This window comes from Micropterus dolomieu, linkage group LG12, assembly GCF_021292245.1.
Source record: "Micropterus dolomieu isolate WLL.071019.BEF.003 ecotype Adirondacks linkage group LG12, ASM2129224v1, whole genome shotgun sequence".
NCBI lineage: Eukaryota > Metazoa > Chordata > Actinopteri > Centrarchiformes > Centrarchidae > Micropterus > Micropterus dolomieu.
Window position 1 is genome coordinate 31,817,180 of NC_060161.1, and position 15,871 is coordinate 31,833,050.

At 37.5% G+C, this 15,871-nt stretch overlaps 1 protein-coding gene and 2 long non-coding RNA genes across 3 annotated transcripts; all 3 read right to left on the reverse strand.

The window, feature by feature from the left end:
- Positions 1-260: 260 nt before the first annotated feature.
- LOC123979919 (sialoadhesin-like) lies at positions 261-10,263 on the reverse strand. Its single transcript, XM_046064027.1, has 3 exons — positions 10,105-10,263; positions 3,570-3,812; positions 261-277 (listed from the first exon to the last, which is right to left on the reverse strand). The coding sequence occupies exons 1-3, from the start codon at positions 10,253-10,255 to the stop codon at positions 261-263; spliced, it is 411 nt and encodes a 136-aa protein (XP_045919983.1). The 5' UTR covers positions 10,256-10,263.
- Positions 10,264-10,291: 28 nt separating this feature from the next.
- Positions 10,292-11,454, reverse strand: LOC123980468. Its single transcript, XR_006827506.1, has 3 exons — positions 11,378-11,454; positions 11,090-11,149; positions 10,292-10,368 (listed from the first exon to the last, which is right to left on the reverse strand). It is a non-coding gene; the product is annotated as an uncharacterized LOC123980468 (long non-coding RNA).
- A 3,340-nt stretch (positions 11,455-14,794) lies between these two features.
- Positions 14,795-15,318, reverse strand: LOC123979736. The gene is made up of 2 exons (XR_006827315.1): positions 15,176-15,318; positions 14,795-15,073 (listed from the first exon to the last, which is right to left on the reverse strand). It is a non-coding gene; the product is annotated as an uncharacterized LOC123979736 (long non-coding RNA).
- Between the last annotated feature and the right edge of the window lie 553 nt (positions 15,319-15,871).

Genomic DNA, 15,871 nt, shown 5'->3' on the forward strand with positions numbered 1-15,871 from the left:
AAACAAGATGACTACTACTTGTTCTTGTTCTTGCTCTTCTTCTTTTTCATTTGTATTCAACGTAGTGACGAAACGAAATCATATTTGGTTTCAGGTCCTGTTCAGTCATGTTGGCTGGGCTAGTATAATTCACAAGCTGCTTCAACTTCTTTTTAGTAAAAACATAGTGTAAAAATAAATAAAACTGATGGACCAACCGTCTGTGTGTTCACTGTGTTGTGCCAGAATCCTGTTGTTAAGTGATGTTATTTTTACATCACTTACTTGGCAGCAATGCCTGGACGCAACACACATACACAGACAACAGTTGTGTGACAGGGTAACACAAACTCAGTGCTTCAGCGTACATTACTGTATCGGGCTCGGGTCGTTTTCAAACATAGAAAACAGAACATCTGTTGGGTTCGGGTCGGGCTCAGTTACTACATTCTCAGACACTGACTGGTTTCGGACAGAAACTAGTATGTAGATAGAAATGTCTCTTTCTAAGGTAATAAAAACATTTAACATTAACAGTTCATTATGTAACATGTTTAACTACCACTGAAAACACAGTTGTGTGTATATTATATTTAATTTCTGTCAATAGATCCTCAGAAATATTACACACTGGACCTTTAAAGGTACTAAAGTAAATTATTGTAGCAGTCTTGACTGTGGTTGTATGACATCCTCCATGTGTACAACTAGCAGATATGGACATACAAGCTTAAATAACGTATTTCCTCTTGCTTTCGCCTTCAGTCAGGTGTCTCTCCTGACAGTGACCTGTAAACACACAAGATATAAAAAAACTGCATCTGTAAAAATATGATTGTGCATGCTTTCTCCAACTCCAAAAACTATAACATCCTTCTCTACAAAAACGTAGTACAAAAAGAAACTAGAATCTAGTATTACCAAAGTCTTGCTTAATTGATTGAATAATAAAAGTAAATGTGAACTTTTATGAAACCAAATTAAATTAGATGTCAGTCACATGAAAGGTCATTTTATCTTTAAATAGTGCTGGATTCTAAAAAAAAACGAAAAAAAAAACAAGTTCAACAAAAGAGCATCTTACTTTTGGTTCCAAAGTAAGAGTCACATAAACTTTATGGCATTTATTTGACGGTGTTAGCTTTTCATACTAGATTTAATTTGTTTGTTTGGTGAGTCTTACCTAAGCTCAAAGTATGGTAAACAGGTGAAGTCAAGGATTCATCCTTATCTGATAGAGACAGAGAGTGTAAGTTACTGAAAGACAGACAGTACATTATCTCGTTTCTGTTGGAGTTAAATGTAGATGTTCATTGTGTATCATTCGTTTTTTTTCTCAATATATATTTTACAGAAGACAGGCAATTATCTATTTATATTTCAATAATTTGTTTAGGATTTAAGGATGGGAATCCTATGAATTGTGACTGAATTTTCTTTTCTTATAGTCACAGTCAAAGAGTGCTTTGGTCATTTGATCTTGGCATGTACCCATTTCTCCCATTAGAATGAATCACATGTTTGATTTAAAGTTAAAATTTTGTAAGTATTGTAATTGTTATTGCTAATGTATATCCTATTCCAGATGTCCACAATTTAGACCTGATACTTCTGTATGTTTGTGAGCACTCATACATATACATATACACTGTCATGTATCAAGGTTAGCTACTCGGCTCTGACACAGCTTCCTTGTCGACTGTAAATTCAGCCAACACAGGAGCTGCTACACGGTGAACTGAGGGATGCATCAAGCTATGCGTGTCTGTGGGTTTCTCAGGTGGCTTTTGTGCAAGATGCTAAAAAATAAGCTAAAATTTTCTCCAGCACCTGAAGCACCTGAAGCAGACTCAGGCTAAATATATTTCACAAATGTCTGTTTAGTATTTCAGTAGTTTCCAACCCTTTCTGCTTGTGACACCACAGTCATTTTCTAGTCGCAAACCACTGCTGCAAACATTAACCTGCAGGGTGACAAACGTGAAACGGAATAATTGTTGGTCTAACACGTAGCATACTGACTTTGTCAGTGTATTACCTTTATCCTTCTTGGGTTTTGTGACAACAGTATATGTTGCCTGTTGTGGTTCAGCTGCACTAGTCTCTGCAGACAAAAATGTAAAAATGTAAAAAAGGGTTAGTTTTTGTTGCTGTCAAGTTAATTACCTTTTGCCTTTTGGGGTTTTGTGGTGACAGCATATGTGGTGTTTGAATACACTGCTTTTCATTATTGACAAAAATTAAGTTAGGATATAGTTTTTGGTAGCACAACATTAACACAAGTGTACCGAATGACTGGTACAAGTGAGCGGGGGGTTGATTCCTCGTCAGGACAGGGTATCCAGTCGTACCCTTAGGCAAAGTCCTTAACGTTACTTGCCTACCTCAGCCATGAGTGAAACCGCAAATATAAGAGTCATACTGACAAACTGGTGACGGCTAACCAACTAGACATTGTGTTGATTGACAAACAGCAGAAGAAGGCTGCGGTGAAGATGTAGCAATCCCAAGCAACACCAACATCAAGAAGAAGGAACACGAGAAGCTTGAAAAAAAAAGGGCTGAGAGAGGAGCTGGAAAAAATAGAGTAAAGAGAGTAAATGCAACACTGGTGCCAGTACTAATAGGAGCACTGGGGGCTGTGACCCCCAAACTGGGAGGGTGGCTCCAGCAGATTCCAGGTACAACATCTGAAATCTCTGTCCATCTAGCAGAGAGACTGTACAGAACCATCAAACTCCCAGGCCTCTGGTAGAGGACTCAGCACAGTGTTGACCTTCCTGTGCAGACCATTGAAAAGTGAAGCTATCCAGACACCAAGGGCTCGTTCTCTAGCGTCCATATTTGACGCCTTGGGAGTGAACACATGTTGACAGGGCATATTTCCTCCATTGTCATTAAACATTGGCACTGAATGTAAATTGTGAGTTATGGAAATGTAATCCTCAGTAATCCCTGACTGTTTTCGCGGCTCAAATAGTCATCTTGGTAGATTAAACTCTGGCTAGTCCCTTCTCCCTCTGATCATTTCTAAAATTACAATATACCATGTTTGGTGTTACCTACCTGTTTGTGGAGGAGAAGGCTTTGCAAATGAGGGAGGAGAGGTTGAAGCACTTCCTTGAAATAAGAAAATACCACAATAAAAAAATGTTCTGGCACTAGCAACAATCTTAACACATGCTGAGATTTTAATAAACTTGTTTACCAAACAGCCTACTTAAAACAGGGTTTCAGTCACTTAAACAAGTATTTGTATGTTATGTACCTTTGTGCTTCATGGAGCAAAGCCCCACTACCAAAAGTAGAAAAGTCACGAGTACAACAGGGACAACTATCCAAAGCAGGTTGAAGACATGAGGAGCGGGACCATTGGAAAAATAAGTCTGTTCTTGGTTTGCTGGGAAAAAAAACACATTAAGCATGTGACGTAACAATATGACACATGGGATCTAAATGCTGACACTGACGTGATAATTAGCACAAAACACAGCAGGACTGAGGCTGATGGGAATGTCATTAGTTTTGCCCTTAGTTGCCTCCTTTGGTCCAGACGCCATGGAGGTGGCAGATTAGAAAATGTGTCTCACCTCTGACAGCCAGCCGGCTCTCTGGCGATTCTCCAGCTCCAGAGATGTTACACTTGTAGAGTCCTTCATCAGACTTGGAAACATTGTGGATGGTCATGTTTCCTGTAGAGCTGTTCCCGATGAGGAGGCCATCTTTATAGAAATGAGCATCAAGGCTGGACATTTTCTTTTGTCTGCAACTCAGGGTCACAGCTTCTCCCTCCATCACAGGAAGCACGGGACTCTCCAGGATCACAGGCCCAGCTGTTCAACAATGGAAGTTCAGAAATATTTTATGTTCATTTTAATTTAATTAATAAATACCATAAATAAAAAAAATACAAAGAAATACACAAACTAAAAAGACAGCTCAGTAGTGAAGAGTTGGGCTGTGCTGCAGGAATGGTTTCAGAGTTGTCTTTGAGTTTTCTTTTAAATATGTATTTTACTCTGAAGTTTGCTATATTTTATTGGGCTCCATAAAACATATTCTATCAATAAAATGATTTATAAAATTACATGTTTAAGGTGTTTTGGTAAGTAGATTGAACATACCTGTCACTATAATGCTGACGATGTTGCTTTTCTTTTCCTTAGCATCACACCAGTACTCTCCAGTGTCAATTGAAAAAACATTTGTAATGTTGCAGGATCCTGTTATCTCCCATTTATTGTTACATGTAATATTTCTTCCTTTGACTCTCCTAAACACTCTCCATTCAGTTAGATTATTTAAAGAGCGCTCACAGTTTACAGAGACAGACTCATATTCAAAGAACTGCAGCCGGGATGGAATGATATGCGGAAAAGTTGCATCTGAGAAAGAAAAAAAGAGACCAAAATATGAAGTTGTTTCTTTTCCAAATTAAATATGTGCCATTCTAATAAAAACATTTTACTACATAACAGAATGTCTTGTGTATTGGTACAGAAAGTAACTTGTTTTTCAGACTTTAAAATTGCACATCCAGTCTTTTGGAAACATGGAAACAACTGACTTACCAGCTCTGAGAGAACAGCTGTACTGAACTTGTGCAGGCAACAACAGCAGCACATTTATCACTGGAGAGACAAGAGATCTACAGTTCAGACACTGATGCTTTTCATGCAGATTAATGTGTGTTGGTAAAAAAAAAAACAACAACTCATGATCAGTTAAGAAAAACTAATGATATTGAATTTGTCAAAATTGTGCTCGACAGACTCAGTACTCACACAGTCTGACGCAGAGAGCTGTGACCTCCATGTCGTCCTGTTGCTGAATGTCTGAACACAAGACTGAATTGCAGCTGATACCACACAACGCAGGTGAACGCTTCCTCTTTCTGTACAGCTTATTTGTGGTGACTGAGACAATAGCTGTTAGTGTCTCTGTGAGACAGAGCTGCTCTCATAAAAATAATAACAGGCAAACTTTAATAAAGGGCACAAGAAAACCATTTTATTTCTTACTTTAGTTACTTTAGTATGTAAGATGACAACCATGTTAAGCATAACCTATTCAACATCAGCAAGTCTCTTTTACTAGGAACTTAACAAACAAATGTTGATGTGTGAACTGTAGAAGAATTGAAAGCAGAGATAATCAATTTCAGTGTTTGTCTGTTGTTGTATTTTTTTTTTGTACAGCTTTAAAAGCAAATACACAGAACTCAAATGCACATGAATGCAACCTGTATTAGATGGAAATGAACTATCAAGTCCACACGGATTATCTGTTTTCAGGAGGCTGGGATGACAGTGTGCAAATTGTTTTGTTTGTGGACCATGGCCATTCAACCTCCTGCTTAGGTGACTTTTAAACGCTAACAAAAGGTATGTAGGCTTTGTACATGTTTTACTTTTGTTTTAATGTATAAAAAACATAGCCAGTTTGTAGCATAAAGGCCAATTGGCTATCATAGTAGGTCTTCTCTCACAGATCTTTTGTATTGGTGGCTTTATTAGTGGCAGATGGATAGATTTCAGCACACAAAGAGTAAATAATTATATATTTGAAAACAGTGCTGTACTGAGATGGTTAAGATGTATGTAACAGTTAATCATCAAGTCCTTTGAAAATGTCAGTTAGACTCACTCAACATGTGGCTTCCCTGTAAGAGGAAGAACTGCACAGATAAATTATCCAATGTGAAATTAAAGAGGAACAGGGGAGAGGATCACTGACTTTTCAGTCCAAAACTGAAAGTGTGGTTTTTCTGTCAAACAAACATGAACATAGACAAAAAATTAATCACTGACAAGCAAAGGAAAGCGGAGGTGGGGCAGTTGTTTGGTGTAACATTAATACACAACAACAGTGAACATGCACTATGAAGTACCAAAGCTAATTTATTTACTTTCATAATTGAAAATATAATAAACAAATAAGTACAAATGAAAAAAACATCACATTTTATTTAAATAAATTGATACATTTATAAGAGGTTGATCTGTACCAACTGCACAATAAACCTTTATTTATTTAAATTCTCTCATTGATTCACCTGAACGGACAATCCTTTGCTAAGTGACCTCAGCGCTTTGGTTTTGCTTCACACTGTTGTCTTACTTCTGCAAACACACTTCTGTGGAGGTAAGTTAATCACAGGCATAATGTACTTTTATTATTATAACATTTATTTAACCAGGAGAGTCCCATTGATATTAAGCATATCTTTTTCACGGGGGACCTGGCCAAGGCAGGCGGCAGCATAAATAAAAATAGGTACAGATGAAAACACAGATGAAACATTTACATATTAAGGAATCCGTCTCTATTTATTTCATTTTGGATTTAAAATATTTTAACGAGATTAATATATTGAATTTAAATTCCTTTTGCAACATGGTCCATGCTGAGAGTGCATAATACACAGATGTCCAACGAAGGTTAAAATCAAGGGCAACTGGACTTGGTTGAAGATACTGGGAGACGTTTCGTCCCTCATCACAGATGCCCTTTTCCCAGTTTCTGCACCGGTATTTGGGACAGAAAGTATGATGCAGCCCGGGTGAGAGTGCACGCTCCAAACATGACACCATACTTTAGTCAACTGAGAATAAATTAAAACTGTCACAAGGCAGCCACAGTCCCTTAGGCCTGTAGACTGACTTATATAGTCTTGATTTGGGTGTGTCCAGTGGTCATATACATTTTAAATTGTTGCATGTAAAATGGAATTTCTCAACAACCAAAATTTGGCTTATGAAATTGATGTTTGGCTAGAAAATTTATAAAACCACTAGCCACAGTGTCTGGTGAGCAAAAAAGTTAATGTCAAGCCCTGGTGACATGGCAGATCCCATGTGCCTTTGCAGCTGATCTGATTGACTTGCTCTTCTTTGTGACCTCATCAGATGCTTCTTTTTAAAAACAGGCAGACACATCTCTGTTAGTCTTTATTTTCCACTGCCTGGGGAAGTCATGGATGGTTGTAAGACGAAGAAGTGTCCGCCATTGTTTAGCTTGCTGCATTAGCATAGTGGTTTGAAATTAGCAAGGGGAAAATGTGTCACATGTTGCTTAAGAAACCACATTTTAAAAGTCATACAATTTTATCAGCACTAGTATAGATACTAAACAAAAAATAGTCTTGGTCAAAAACCATAAACTCTGTTTATAGAGGTATAGCAATGCTGTGGTTAACATGTACAGGCTTTGCAATGGTTAAATGTAGACACAGACAGGTGGTTTCATATTTATGTCCACATTCAAGCTTGAATAAACACTACCCTTTAACAGAGCATGTGGTTTAAAACACCAGATGTCGTTATTTGTCTTCCAAGAACTGTCGTGTGTGCATGACAGAGCTGCATAAAGACCTGCTTGAGCAAAATATAAAATAGCTTCATCTATGAAAATAACTGTTTACTGATGATGATAATAGCAATCAGTGGGAGGAAAAGCTGCGGCCACCACATCACGCCATATAGAGGACAAAACATCAGCTTTTTTTTTTGTTCATGTTTAAAGTACTGAGACCGTTGTTTATCATATGAATGGAAATACGTATCAATACATGGGATAGTACATATTTTGAAATGACATACAAAAATACAAGTATATAAACACTACACAATTTAAAAAACATAACACAGGCAAAGAGAATACAATCATGGAGGTTTTACGGCTCTAGGTTGTAATATTGATGTTTTATCAACTCATTGTTAATTCACCACCAACTGTTATCTTTCACTACGTCAACCTGTTCATCATTGGTGGCTTAAAGAACAGAAATTAGCTTTAGCTATAGTTGGTGCAATAAATGTAATGTCCTGTTAAATGAACAATAAAAATATACAATAAAAATAATTCAGGCTGTGTGATGAGTCTGAACCTTTTTTCCTGCTATAAAACCATCCGTCGATTTCTTGTTTCAATTCAGTGACGTTTTGGAAACACACATGAATTGAGGAGACGAAAGGGAAAAAAGATTTCACATGGCTTACAATCAAGAATGTAAAGATTTTTACATGTACATCCCACCTCCAGTTCAAAACTAGAAAATCTCATAGATCTCCAATCCTAGCTGGCAGGACAAGCCAGAGCTCACGTTTCTCACTGAACAAGAGAAAGTAGGAGTGGTAGCTCAACAAGAGGGAATGAAAGAGAAGAGGAGGCATTACAGCTGTTCATTTGTTAAGATGTGTTAAGTGTTTATTATAAAAAATTGGTTAATACTATGCTTCATCACTTCAAGCTACACGTTTTATATCATTTTTTCCAAAAATTAGGCACTTTATTTTGGTTTACTTAAATTTAGAATTTAATATTAGAGTAGTTATTTATTATCTCTCCAGTTAGATGTGAAATATTATTTGATTTGACAGTCCGTTCTTCACCAAAATCATATGTTGATACAACTATACGTTATGGTACTGAATGATAACGCAAGTTAGTCGTTTTGATGTTCCAGACCTTTGATTCGGGAAATTTTCTCTAACTGGACCGCTTTGAATTATAATTGAATACCCCTGATCTAAGCAGTTACCTCCAATGAACATGATTGACTGAGTCAGTATTGAAAAAATAAATGGTTAGCAGTTGCCACAGAATTTTCCCCCCAACTTTTGCCTTCCATAGACAAAATTAAGTCAAATATATCAACAAGGCAATGAGATAATGTTACTGGGTTGAAAGAAATGTCTTAATTCTTCTCCAGGGGAGTAAGTAGAAAACATTGTTATTGCTGAATGAGACTGATCTTTATAAACAAGTCATCATTTTGGCCTTTTTGAGCTACTGAGCTACTCGTTTCTTTATAAAACATAATCATTTTGTTGTTCCTACAAAGCTTCTTGAAGGCCCCTGAAATAGTTTTTTCTGTGTGTTACTTTCTTGTGCGGTTTGTGTCTGAGACTTTAAAATTATCAACTGCATCTGTATCAAAATATAACCCAGAATAAGACATAATAGCACAACTCGAAGCAGGCCTTTTGAAAATAGATCTTACGTCTGTCGACCAGCTCTGTGGTTTTCAATCTTTTCTATCTGTCTGCTATTTAGTGACAACAGCCAACTGTGAAGTATCAGAAGCAATTAACTTTTACTTTTTAAGCCATTTTATCTGATGAAAGACATAAGTAATTTGTGTATGTTAAAATCAAGACACACAATGTACGTAAAAGTAACAGTATACTTTGTGTCCCTCACTGTCTCCTTATCTAAGAAGGCCTTGTGTTATTTTTGTGAGTTTCCCACGGTGAAGTACTCCCAGCAGCAGCAGCAGCAGAGCCACCATCACAATGGTGAAAACAGTCCTTAAGACGACAAGGACAACAGAGTTGCCTGAGCAGCGACAAGCCTCTCTGCGAGGTGCTGTAAAGTCAACAGAAAGCATCTGATGTAACAAAGTTCCAACATTATCCGTGTTTATCAAAGAGAAGTTCATTTTTAATAGTAATTTGTCCTTTGCAAATTCAAAACAACTGGCACAACTGATAATGTTTAATTAAGTAATGCAGTGAAACTATCAAAACATACACATTTAACATTTAGTTTTTGAATTTTGTGGTTAATAAAATAAATCAATAATGCTTAGAGCATGATAAAGTTGAATAAACTCAGCACTTTGAATGGTTCAATTATTCTCACTATATTTACCAAGCTGGAGCTGAATTACAGTGAGATGAAATTGCTCATTTTAACTCGGCTTTACACAAAGCATCACATAGGGCTTTTATATTGACAATTTTGGGTCTCACCTCTGACAGCCAGCCAACTCTCTGGTGACTCTCCAGCTCCAGAAATGTTACACTTGTAGAGTCCTTCATCAGACTTAGAAACATTGAGGATCGTCATCTTCCCAGAATAGCTAGTCCAGATTTGGTGGCCATTTTTATAGAAATCAGCTATGAGGTTCACGGGAGCCTTCTTCTTTCTACACTGCACAGTTACACCGTCCCCCTCCGTCACAGGAAGGAAGGGACTCTCCAGGATCACAGAACCAGCTGAAATACATTCTTAAATTACAACATGTTTGCCTGATTTAAACACACTATGTACATACATAGTGTACATTTATTAACCCAATAATATATATATATATAAACACTATTGTCACAGTAAACCTACCAGTGACAGTGATGTTGACTGTGTTGCTTCTCTCTCCTCCTCCAGCTTCACACCAGTATTTCCCACTGTCAGACGCAAATGCATTGTCAATGATGCAGATCAATGCTGAGGTCACCGTGCTGTTTGAACATGTTGGGATGAACCCCCCCATGTTCCTCACCCCTCTCCATTTAGCTGAGCCATCAAACCCCTCACAAGAAAAAGTGATGGTCTCATACTCAAAGAACTGCAGTCTGGTTGGAACAATACGAAGAAAAGCTGCATCTGAAACAGCGAACAATGACTAATTTACTATCATCATTTAAATATACACATTTAAAGAAATAATGTCAAAAGTATCAGGTACTTTCTGCTGTAAGACATTGTTTACAGATAGCACAAAGGTTTTTAAGATTGATGATTTATTTAAGTAGAATATAGAGCAATTCTTTTTTAGGTTGAACATCATTTTGGTCAGGATTCTTTTTCTCAGCTTTATTGGTATGCATTTTCCAAAATATTTTCTAGGATATTTCCTGAACAGAACTATGTAATATTATGGGGGGAATAGTAATTTTCTTGAAATAACCGCTCCTTTAAAACCTAAGTAAGAATTAGCTTATTATTAATGGATTTTTGGGAAAATGTCTCTCCCTCTCTCTCCATATATATGTATATATATATGATTTCTATACATATAAATGAGTTTGACTGTAATATTACTTCACATAAAACCCAAAAGTATTGGTAGAATTTGACTCAAACAGCAAAGCTCATGGTACTCTGAGAATGCTGTAATACAAGGCAATGTCAAGCAAACCATAGCAATTTATCTTGCTCCTCACAAAAAGCAAAACATACTTATTTTGCTTTAAAAAATCAGGTTATTGTAATATTATATAGTTGTTTGTGTGTTTAGCATTCAGAAATTGAGATTAGACGGGTTTAGGTCAACCTGACTTTGGAATGATAATAGTAAATTATCTATTAACTTTTTCTTACTTACCGCCTTTCTGAGCGTAACTGTGGTGAATGTGTTCAGCCATCAGCAACAACACCTTCAACACTGAAGAGACAGAGAGCTGTACATCAGACACTAGTGTCAGAAAATATTATACATTTATTTAGAATATAGTAACCAATATAAATATGTTGAAGAAATGAAGAAGTTCTTGGATCCTGATAGAAGTTATAAAATTTCTTAACTTCGTTTTCACATTGATTTGATAAATTGTACAGTATGTTAAGTGTCTCTGATATATATGAACAATAAACTGACAGAAGGCCTACTCACACAGTCTGGTGCAGAGAGCTTTAACCTCCATCATGTTCTGCTACTGACTGTCTACTGACTGGCTACAGATAGATATAATGTAGGTCACAACCTCTTCCTGTGTCGTTCGGTTTGAGTTAAACAAACCTTTCTTTCAGATGCAGAGCTGATCTGGAGACAAAAATAATCTCTTTGATGGTAAAGCTCGACCTCAGGCAAAAGAATAAGCGTTTTTCAAAGGCCAAGTTAAGTTACAGGAAAACTGGCATAGGAGGATTTGTCAGCCATCCATCATGATAAATCAAATTTAAATCAGATAAACAGATAAACACACATAAACACACATGTACACAGAGAGAACAATTACAGATTAGAACCAGGACAGAAGGCACTCAAAATAAAAACATTCAAAAACATTCAAAATTCTGTTCTTGGATCAAGATCTGAATCAAAATACAGTGATAGGCAGATTACTCAAGATTTGTTCAACACTCATGCAGATTGGCTGAAAGCCAGTAAACATAAATAAGACTGTCTTACCAAGAAGAAGAATAAGAGAATTATTTGATTCAGCAAGTGCCCCAAACAACATCTGTTTATGTATAAATTACAACTCTCTCTAAGGGCCTTACCAATAATGCCAATTGGTAAGGCCAATAATGAGTGAAAGAGGAAGTCAGGTGATGTTGTCAGAGCAATGTAGGCAGGAGGTCAGGGTGGATGGACAGGTCAACAAAACATCACAAATCTTACATGCTACATCACAGTTACATGTTACATTAAAATTGTATAAAACATGGACATAGTCTCCGCTACGTCACCCATAGGTTTCTGAGGAGCCATTGTGAAGATCAATGTCCGGTGGCTTCGGCTGGAAAGTTGGGCATTTTAACATTGACTCGCTTTTGGAGCCAGTCTCTATAGGTCATTCGAAGCAGCCGCTTGACCAAAACATGTCATGTCAACGCATCTTAAGGTTTTCATGTGTCATTTCACACTGTTCAGACTGTACTGACTTCCATAGTATTATGCAGAAACGGCGTGTTGTTTCACGCTGTTCAAACAACACAAAGGAGGTTACCCTACCTGCTAGGTTTAGGTTACCGGTCGACATGCATATTTATGTAGTGATCGTTAAGGTTAGCAGTAAAGTACATCCGAGGGGGAATGTCAATGCTATCAAGCTCAGTTGAAGAGTGTGCCCGGTGCATCCCAGATGTTCTGGAAACGTTGCACATAGCTTAATGGCTAAGTTCATGTTACTGGCATCATCATGGACTGTGCAAAACTGTGCAAGACTGTGGCCTTCATGTCCCATGTGTCGGTGATGTAGTGAGGAGTTACCGAAATGTACAGCTCGATGTAAGCCTTCTCATTGCACTGCAGCTGAAGGTCTAATATCTCTGACTGTGAAATAGTATTTTCTCTATTACTGCATTTGGTAAAGTCACTAATTGACTGCTGTTGAGAAGATTTGAATCGTTCCTCGGCTAGCATTAGCGGATGCCTTTTCAGATGTGTGTGCATGACACTGCATATTTTGCAGTGACGGTGACAGTAGTACCTGTTTCATTTTTAGTTACGTATTTCCACACACTATGCACTGCTGCTGGTTTTCTGCAGTGACCCACCAGACTTCTCACCTGCAGTTGAGGCGTCCATGTTGTTCTAATCACATGATCAGAGACTATTTGCTGTCAAGCTTAAAGCATTCATCACAGCACAATAAAGTTGACTGGTCAACTAGTCGACTAGTCTATGCAACCCCTACTTCATAATTAACTCTAGCAACAAATGTACTCCACATTTATTTGGAAACCTAGTGCCCAATCGTCCAAGATAGATGTCATTTGTAGGAATGCTGGGCTACCAGGCTACGCCGTGAATCACAATCTGTCAATCCCACACACCTCTCTTTTCAAACAAAGATACATTTTGGGATCTTGGGTTGAGGTCTTTTATCTCCCATCAGTCACACAGATTTTTGGAGAGAATTGGCTTTACTCACCCTTTTGTATCCTGCTTCCCATTGCCAGTCTGGTAAGTCTATGGGCAAAGTGCGTGCAAAGACTTTACGAAAAAAAGAAGAATACAAAAAGCCACCCTTACTGTGTGCTGGGTAAAGGTTAAATGAAAAGTTAAAATTAGTAATGGACATCAGTGATGGTTAACCCCCTCCCCTTAAGTGGGTGTTGATAATTCAAGCTGACAAACCACTGCTGCATGTTGAAGCCACAGTAAGTGTGGCCCCAGCTTTTTCATCAAGATCAGAAATAACTGAACAGGAAGAGGAAGCTTTCATCGTCAACACACTTTAGCTTTAGTTCATTCTGATGCTCAGTCAGCAACAAAACAGCATGGAGGCTGCTTAAGAAAGTGTTAGTACTGAGTTTCATGGTTCATTTGTATTTCAGTTTTATGTGTGTCATAAAAGCATATGACTGATGTCCAGCTTTGCTCCTTTGTTTATCCAGTGATGCTTGAATTCATTCTGCCGGGGACACAAGTTCAGAATCGTTATAATCAAGTGGTGAGTAAATTATACATTTTTTTACATTTTGTTTTGTTTTACATCATTCTCTCCAACTACAGAATCAACGTAGAAGGTTGACTTTAACTCGTTCAATATGTCTATGCCTACAGTTTACATAAACAAACATGATCTTGTATTTGAAGTTAAATTTAATTAGTTAATGCTACATGTGAACACGCAAATGTGTCTTTCAAAAAGACTACATCATTCTTTCCATCTACACAATCAACATGAGGTTGAACTTGATATGTTCAATATGTTTTCATAAATTAACCTGATCTCAAATTTAAACTTAAATTTGATTAGTTAATGCTACATGTGAATACCCAAATGTGTCTTGCAAAAAGACTAGCTGTATCTGTCACAGGGTGGGAGGTACTTTGATTTATTTTGATTTAGTTCCATTTGTCACAAACATCATTATTTCCCACTTTTGTATGTTTAATCTGAGACACTTTTTGTAACACATAGTTTCCGATTAAGTTTTTCTTCGTATCACTCCAGACAGACTGCAGCACTTTCAATATGAGTCTGTCTCTTTTCATTGTGAGGGGACTGATGGTTTCATTCAATTGAAAGGGATTAGGAATAGTGAGGAATTTATGTGACATTAAGAGGACGCCAACGGGGTCCTCCTGCACTACTGATAAGAGCTATCCAGGAGACAGTGGAGAATACTGGTGTGAGACTGATGGAGGAGAGAGAAGCTACAGTGCCAACATCATCGTACAGCGCCCGGGGAGCAGTCTTGCTCAGGGGGCACCTTTGGCATGGGTCGTGCTGGACTTGACCTGGCCCCACCGGTTTCCAAGACAAGTCCTAACTGACTGAGCTAATGCCGCCACAAGTTACTCACCAACATTTGTTGGTCTTTTAGCTTTTCTAAAAAAGGAATTTACCAAGCATAAGTGTCTGACATTTTATTTTTTATGTTTTATGTTCTTCAGCTGGTTCTGTGATCCTGGAGACTCCTGCTCTTCCTGTTTTGGTGGGTCATAATGTGGTTCTGTGCTGCAGACACAAGGCAACTTCCACCAACACCAAATCTGATTTCTACAATGTTGACGTCCTCATGGAGAGCAGTCCTGCTGATGAGATGCCAATTAACAATGTTTCCAAGTCTGATGAAGGCGTCTACAAGTGCAGCATCCCTGGTGTTGGAGCGTCACCAGGAAGCTGGCTGGCTGTGAGAGGTGAGACATGATAGTGTTACAAAGCTAAAGATGATATTGTGCTAGTTGAATGGCCAGGATGGTAGAAATTTAGAAATTTTGTCAGACACTTACCATGCTGCTTTGTGACATGAGGCCAAATGTGAGCATCTGTACTTGGAAAGGGATGAAAGGACAGGATTTAAGTAGGAGGAAAGTGTTGTTTCAGCCCTCCTCCCATGTTTAGAGATGGTTTCTCTACTTTGCTGTAAATGGATACTTTGACTCCTTTCAAAACATCTGTCCTCCCTATCCAAAATACATTGTTGGACATTTTTGCCCTTGATTTTAACTTCTTGGAGAACGATGACTTGGATGACTGAGAATCTTTACAGACAAAAACTTCTGAAGTAAACTGCAAAACAGTTGCTAGTTGTTTTATCTAGACCAAAGAGTTAATACTTAAAATGAGACTATATAATATTTGTACACATGTGTACTTGTCTACCTTCTGCTTCTGCGTAATAATCTACATGTTTAGATTTTTTACACAAACATTTTCTTTTTTGTTTCAGTCTCTGAAGACGATGCTGCAGATGACCCAGACAGTGTGACATATGCAGTCGTCGTCACAAAACAGAGAAAGGACAAAGGTTTATTTGACTTTAATTTAGATATTTTCTTATATTTTCTTTTCTATAACATGATGTGAGGAACACAAGAAGACTTTACAGATAACTTATGTCTTAAGCATTTACATTTTATGTACATATTTACTCTTTAATTTATGAAACAAAGTTATACTTTTATGATTTGCAATTAAGTTAATCA